Raw genomic sequence first — 8,162 nt, 5'->3', positions numbered from 1 at the left:
AGTTCTATAACATCCACTATAATTACAGATCAAGGCACAGTAGATGGGTTACATTAGGGCCTATAGATCCTTACATCACAAGTCCTGTTAAGTATTATGATTATACTTATTTATATGGGGTAAAGGGGCACCCATTTCACTGCTGACAACAAATGGCCTTTGTTCGTCGTCCTTTATTTAATACCATTCAATCCAATGTGCAATTCTACTAAGGAGAGAGTCGCCTCAGAAGGTCAAACGTTTTTCCATCATACAGGTAAGGTAAATGATATATGTGACAGGGATGAACATTGCCTGTAAAAATATCTGCAGAAAATCTATGTAGAACCAAAGACAGCATTATTTATAATAATCTAAAAAATATACAAAAAATTGTATAAATATAAATTCTTTTTAGAAAATTGTCTCTCCTGTTTTGGTTGTTCTACAGTTAATAGATTTTTCCAACCTGTAAATTTCCAGCATTTTCTATGCACATCATCGTCCCTTTGAATAGTCAGCTCTGTATTGCAGAAGGGATTTTTAGCAGCGTTGCTGATCACATCAGACTCTTGGCTCAGCCACTTCTGCTTTGGTCAGTTCATTCTGTCTCTTGTCCAAAATTACTTTAACCAGCCGCAGCCAGGACGTCTGCTGCTCAAAATCACATAAAATAGTAAAATACATTACCCTTCAGCTTAATGATAAATGAGTACATCCTTGCGTATTGTCAAGCTAAGGTGGAACAAAGGATTATTGTATTGATTTTCACTTTAATTTATTTTATCTTTACACAAAATAATTTCTATAATTGTTCCTACCTTTAATTTTTTTTTCTACCTTTTCACTACAAGGCTGGGTATACATTCAGCAGAAACATGACGGGGGTCACTTTGGTCTTACATTTACAGGAGGTCCCCTACCCCTACTTAAGGACACCCGACTTACAGACGACCCCTAATTAAAGACAGACCCCTCTGTCCCCTGTCACCTCCAGTGAAACTCTCTGGATGCTTTATTGCAGTCCCAGACTGCAATGATCAGCTGTAAAGTGTCTGTAATGAAGCTTTATTGATAATCCTTGGTCTAATTACAGCAAAAAAAAATGTGAAACTCCAATTGTCACTGGGGAAAATTTTTTTTTCAACTTAAGAACAAACTTATGGACCTTATCTTCTATGTAACCCCGGGGACTGCCTGTATATGTGACTTTTTTGTTTCATTTATCTTAGAGGGTGATATATCAGGCAGGTGAGTCTGTGGAGAACATTTATCAAAAGATTTACTTGCCTTTTTGGTGAACAATTACAATGGTGTTTTTGGTGATTTTTTAAAAGCAAAAATGGCTTCTACATAAAACTCCTCCTAGTACTATGCCATTTAAAGTCAGATTTATGATTTTAAATAAAATTCACAAAAAAGTCCCTGCAAGGTCACTCCACTAACCACCCTACCCCCCCCCCCCCCCCGGTGTATGTGCTTGCAATAGTTTCACTCATTATTATTTTTTCCAATATAAAAAAATAATTCCAAACACTGCTGAGATATTTATTAAAGGGCCAAAGCCACAATAAATATGACAGACAGCTGGTGCTTCACAGGCAGACATATAACTAACTATCTATTACCTATAAATCACAACCCTTACCATATGTAATCACTCTAAAATGATCATAAATACCAGGATCATAATAAATCATTCATTTTTTAAAATCCTGACACACAATGCCATAAAACATTTAAAAACATGTAAGGAGTATGGACAGTGTGACATGACAATACACAAAAACGTTCAATCTATGGGTTAAAAGAATCTGATACAATACAAATACCGATATATCAACGCAATGGAATAGTACAACGATAAATATAAATGGACATGAGTTATTAAAGTGCACGTGCAATACTGTTTATCATACTAAGTATCCATGTAATAATACTTATAACCCATAAAACAAGTAACATCAATACATTTCCTATGCCACAGCACAGAAATCCTAAATAAGAATAGCAGGCAGTCCCTGGGTTACGTACAAGATAGGTTCTGTAGGTTTGTTCTTAAGTTGAATGTTGGATTGTCATAGGAACCAGGATTAACAATAAAGCTTAATTGCAGACACCATTGATAACTGTTTGAGCTGTTTATTGCAGCCTAAGGTTAAAGTACAGTAAATTACCAAAATCCAGAGGTCCGTTTATAACTAAGGGTCGTCTGTAAGTCGGGTGTTCTTAAGTAGGGGACCAGCTGTACTACAAAACCATGTCCATAGATGGAAAATACTCAATACCAACCACTGGCCATTATGCACTGCTACAGGTATGTACAGAGATATACAGGTGATAATCAAATATATAATTTCTATATATAAGGAACATATTCTATAACTATTGTGAATATATATGTTATTATGTGCACACCGGAATGAGTGAATGAAGTTGCCAAAACTATCATGTAATTAAAATAATATGACTTAAACCTAATAATAAATACTTTTATTAAAAAAGTGCAGTTTATATTTAAAATGTTCATATATTGCATAAGAATGACTGTGGACAGCAGATAAGTAGAATGTTAACATGATAGACCATGCAAAAGACATCAAGTACATAAAATGTATGATAATAGACATAGAACTATGCAAGGAGCTGAGCTAATGATTAATAACCCCTGTGTGTTTTTTGGTGAGTTTTTAAAAAAGTCTCACAAAAGTCACAGATTCTTCTGCAGATCCTTCTAAACTTTTGCCTACGCTTGTTTGTGACTAGAGTTTATCTGCACCAAACTTGGGACTTTTTAGCTGTGATTTGCGCCCAAATTGTGACTTTTTCAAACGTCCACATCTGGATTGTAAAGATATATCGAACACAACACTGAAAAAATTTGGCGTGGAGAACTTTGCTGAGCGAATTGAATTTTGGGCCAAATATGCAATTGAGCAAGGGGGCAAATATGAAAAGTTTTATTGCCATAATATGCAAATTAGTGAAAGAGGCTACTGGGGCGTGGAATAGCCGGAGCTGAGGCTACATGGCACGGCTATTCCATGCCCGATCCTCCTACTATGTCATCTTCAGCGCGCAGTATCTGCCAGCTTGGCTCAGCTCCGAGCTATTGAGCCTGCGCAATAGCCCTTGCTTCAGAGCCAAGTATGCACAGCCACCAGTCTCTGCAGAGCACGGACGAGTTCACACAGCTACTAGGAGCTGCGCGCTGAAGATGACACAGTAGGAAGACTGAAAGAGGCTACTGGGGCATGGAGTAGCCACACCGTTTAACCTCATCTCCAGCTACTCCACACCCCAGTAGCCTCTTTCGCAAATTTGCATATTAGGGCAAAAAAACGTTACCAAATGCAGCGGCCACTAAAGGATCGGCCCTAAAAAGGGCTACAATGGCATTTATTAGCTGAACCTACCACTGGATCTACCTTAATAGGTAGATCCAAGATGTTAGGATTCCTTTAAATGAAATGGATTTAATTGCATATTTTACTATTTGCACAGAATCTGTAGAATGTTTTTTTTAAAAAAAATGTAGCAAATGATGTTTTTCAACAAATATTCACTAGTCTGGTAAATTGGCATTCTTTCTAATGCTTTTACACCTATCCTCATACACATGCACACCCAACTTTCTGAATGTAGAGCTGCTGCAGACAGCTATAGCAGCAGCTTGTCTCCCAGAGAAAGAATTGATAGCTCATATAAAAACCAATAACCCAATCCTTATCAGATCATGTCAGCCAGATGGTCAGCTCATCCTACTGAAATAAGAATTTCCAGCCAACATTACTTGGGGTACCTGCAGACAAATGAGGGCAATATCGGCTGTGAAAAAAAGACATTAACATCTGTTTTCACAGATGATTTTCTTTAGTCTGACATCCATTGCGCCTAATTCTAATAAACAATTGTCTATGAGCAATCTGTGAAAAACTATTATAGGATACACTCCACTTTTTAATGGATCGGTCACATGGTGTGAAAAAAAAGGACTGTAGGCACTGATCCATTAAAAAGTATTGCATCCAGTGCAGCTTTGTGACATCTGCTGTAAAAACACAGGCAGGCACACAGGTGATTTTCATATTTTTTTTAACCTGTAGGGTCAACACACAGAGGGAAATAAAAGTCCATACAAATAGTTGTAAGTAGTAATTTATCAACGTAGAAATCTTGGTATTGTAAGTAGGGTTGTATGTACAGCTTGTAGAAAAAACATGACATAGAAATCAACAAACTGTCATCCTCTCTGTTCTTTCGATGGGGACCCACATTTTTTCCCTAACCAGACAACTACTTACAGTTTTGTAGTATAGGTAAGGCTGCATTTACATGAACATATGTCCGCCGGGCCGTAGCCGCATGTGTGCTGCACCGTACAGCTCTGTGCGCCCATTGCCTGCCTACGGGGGATGTATGTAGGGCCACAAGCTCGTGGCCGTATATATGTTCCCCAATGGTCGTGTAATGCAGGCTTAGACTTTCAATGCACCTATAAACAAGAGAGTACAACATACCCTTATTAAACATAACACAAAAAACTTACATATAAACATTATCATCACTATATGAGATATTTTTGTGTTTTATTACAAAACATTTTACTGAAATGTATCTTGCGTCTGTTTAACGTCTAATCACATTAATATTCACTACCATTACTTTTCTTGAACTCTTTCTCAGGTATGCAGTTGTTTGCAGCAATTCAAGTCTTACTATGGGCTTCTCCAACCTTTGCCATCTTAAGCCTTACATCTAACCCAGTCTTCACAATGGAGTCACTCAATGGTACTGATGCCGAGGAGCCCAAACAAGCATTTACTGTTCCTCTTGATGTAGACCTTGAAAACACTGAAACTGATCCAGTCACACATGATGGAACTCAAGTCAATTCCCAGAGAGCTGTAACATCAACAGTGACCCCAGTTTTAAGCAATGTGACAGATGGAGGGGAGAACAATATAAAACTATCTACCATCAATATTGATCCAAAGCAACCAATTACCTTGGATGTATTTAACATGACCAGCACTGAAGGGCCCTCTCCTACAGTAGGTAGTGCGTCTATAGACGTCGGGGACAATGGCACCTTCATCCCATTACCAGAAACTGACAAAGGCTATCCATTTGATGAACAGTTGGAATCTTTCTTGGAAATACCGATGGAAAACAGTACAGAGGGAAAACAGTGTGTCTGTAATATTCCTGGACAAAAGGGAGATAAAGGTGACAGAGGGGATCCAGGTAATATTACCTGTTAATGGCATCTTGTATCATGCCTCATTACAGAGATAAGACAATGTCTCAGTCATTCGATAAGATGGGAATTTGCTATAGGTTGTATGTCAGGGGACATCTTATCTTCAAAATAGTTAAAGGGTATTTGCTTATGTGCCATGTTCTACATTGCACTCATTAGAAAGTCCATACTGAGCTGTATGGCTTTTTTACACAATGTATTGGTTGTACAATGTAGATGTAACAGGATTGAGTTTCCCAGAGTTTTTCATTAGGCGCAGCTCCTTGTATTTCTGGGGGTTGTTACATAAGAGGGTAGATAATTCTGTTCTTCTATCCAACCTTGTGTAGAATGTTCAAGAATGCAGCAGCTAAATAATAACAATGTCATTTTTTAATATTGATAATGACAAATTGTATTTCATTTTATCTTGAAACTTTTATCAGGTAATCGGAATGTATGCCTACAAATTTGGTCCTAATAACAGGGATGTCAGTCTTATTAGAGATAATATATATGGTACAAGGACACATTTACAATACTGTAAATACTAGTATAATGTAGTTTTAAAAAAACTGTATAAAATGGCCATTGGAACAGAAAGCCTTTGGAATCAAATCAGAAGCCGGATTTGTATGTAAGATGTAAATATTAAAATATATCTATCTATTTGTCTTTATATATAATATATACATTTGATGTAATATATGTATATTAACATTTAAAATATTCATTTATTTTTTTATTATTAAAATTATATTAATGATTCTAAATATTTGAATTCATATACCTTATCTATGATATGCAATATCAGGGGTTTCCTTGCTTATGCAGAACTACTATTCCCTCCTGACATATTGTGTCTATTATGACATGATGGCAGTAGTTATGTAACAGCTGGGGGACAACACCATATTCTCCTCTATTGTATGTTGTCTTTTTCACAAATGGAAAACTTAAAGGTCTTGATAAATGGTTAATAACATACTTCTGCATCTTTAGGTGAACCTGGAAAAGTTGGAAAAAGAGGTCCTCAAGGATTGGAAGGAAATAAGGGAAGAAAAGGTCTGCCAGGTGTTAAAGGAGAATTAGGCAGTAAAGGTGATAAGGGGGACGTTGGACCTGTTGGACCAAAAGGTGATCCAGGAGACAGTTGTGCTCATTGTGAAAAAGGTGAAAGAGGAGAACAAGGAGTTCCGGGTATTAATGGGGCTGTGGGATTGCAAGGTACTAAAGGGGAAACAGGAAATAAAGGTCTTAAAGGTGAAAAAGGACCTAAAGGAGATCATGGGGAAAAGGGGTCTAATGGTTTAGATGGTGTACCTGGAGCTACTGGTGAAGTTGGGCCAAGAGGAGCTGTAGGACCCATAGGCCCTGCTGGACCAAAAGGTGACCAAGGAAAGCTGGGACCTATGGGACCACCAGGCTATCGTGGACCTGCTGGAATACCTGGAAGGAAGGGAGATAAAGGACAAAAGGGGGCTCAGTCGGACCATGAGAATATTGCATTTTCTGTTGGTGTCCGAGGAACAAGGAATGTAATCTCACCCGGACAACCAATAAGATTTGATAAAATTTTCATAAATGAAAATAATCCATACAGTGTAAACTCAGGTACATTTGTAGCCAACATTGAAGGTGTCTACTTTTTCACATATCATATAAGTTTGTCTTCACGTTCATCTTTTCGTATAGGCCTGCTTCACAATGCTAAGATTGTTATACAGACACAAGGCAGGCAGTGTGAGCGTAATGTTTGTCAAGCCTCTGGATCGGTTCTGCTCCATCTAAGAGAAGATGATGAGATTTGGCTTCAGGTTTTAAGTAGTGCCCAAAATGAATTGATTTCTGATGAATCTGACTCACTCTTCACAGGATTTATACTATATTCTCTTGAAGACTAGGCCTATAATTTAAGAGATTGAATTCTGTGCTTCAGCATTTTACATTTGAATGATTAAATAATGGAATACATTTCACCACTTTTGAGCAGTAAAGTGCTGAAAAACATTGTCAAGCCTGTCATTTCATAAATTCGCAATGAGTTGCATATGGGACAGCTTGACCCTGTCATCATCACACAAGTCATGGTTACTTTTCCAAGATGCTGAGCATGAAATCAGCCCAAACTATCCCAATTCATCCATTCATTTATGCAATTTTCGATGTAATTATGCTAAATATTGATATTAAAAATGCAAAATAGCCATAATTATATGATTAAAGTGTATAAATATTGGCATTCAGTAATATAAACCTGTGACTGGGCAATTAAAATTGGTAACACAATTAAAGTTGTATTTTATACATAATACACAAAATGGAAAAATACTTTTCTGCGAGCGTTCAGCATAGTTATTAATATGGAAATATAATTAAAGTTGTAGAAATGAAAATTAGGCACAGGATGTGCAGAAAATGTGGTTTTAAGGTGGTATCTCCAGGAAAGGCCATTATTAGATGACACTGACTTCATGTCCAACTATCCAAACTTGTTTCAAGATAGCTGAATATTGATAGCCTATCAATATATGGCAGGGATTTCTGAGCTCATTCAAACATATTTTTTTATTCCAATCATATCTGTGATCCTCAAAATATAGTACAGGTTCCCTTTTGCAGATTGGACACATGGGGGGTCATTTACTTACCCAGTCCTGACGCGATCCAGCGGCACGTTCTCCAACGAGGATTCGGATCTTCCGGCGATTCACTAAGGTCGTGCGTCCGATGTCCACCAGGTGTAGCTGCTGCGCCAAGGTCCTATTCCCGTTGCATGTGAGTGATTGATTTTGCAACACACTTAGCTTTTTAAATACAACGGTTTTTCCGAATCTGTCGGGTTTTCCGACGACCACGCCCCCGATTTCTGTTACATGAAAGCCGGCGCCGAAATACAATTGCGTGCGCCAAAATCCCGGCGGAATTCAGCGCAAAAACG

General features: G+C 37.7%; 1 protein-coding gene across 1 annotated transcript; it reads left to right on the top strand.

Annotated features, from left to right (window-relative positions):
• The first annotated feature begins 219 nt into the window (after positions 1 to 219).
• Positions 220 to 7,854, top strand: LOC140122241 (uncharacterized). The gene is made up of 3 exons (XM_072142895.1): positions 220 to 256; positions 4,666 to 5,226; positions 6,224 to 7,854. Exons 2-3 carry the CDS (start codon positions 4,668 to 4,670, stop codon positions 7,123 to 7,125), a joined length of 1,461 nt encoding a protein of 486 aa, XP_071998996.1. The 5' UTR covers positions 220 to 256; positions 4,666 to 4,667; the 3' UTR covers positions 7,126 to 7,854.
• Positions 7,855 to 8,162: the final 308 nt, after the last annotated feature.

This window comes from Engystomops pustulosus, chromosome 3, assembly GCF_040894005.1.
Source record: "Engystomops pustulosus chromosome 3, aEngPut4.maternal, whole genome shotgun sequence".
Taxonomy (NCBI): domain Eukaryota; kingdom Metazoa; phylum Chordata; class Amphibia; order Anura; family Leptodactylidae; genus Engystomops; species Engystomops pustulosus.
The sequence above is the reverse complement of the archived record's forward strand: the minus strand, read 5'-3'. Positions and strand labels throughout refer to the sequence as shown.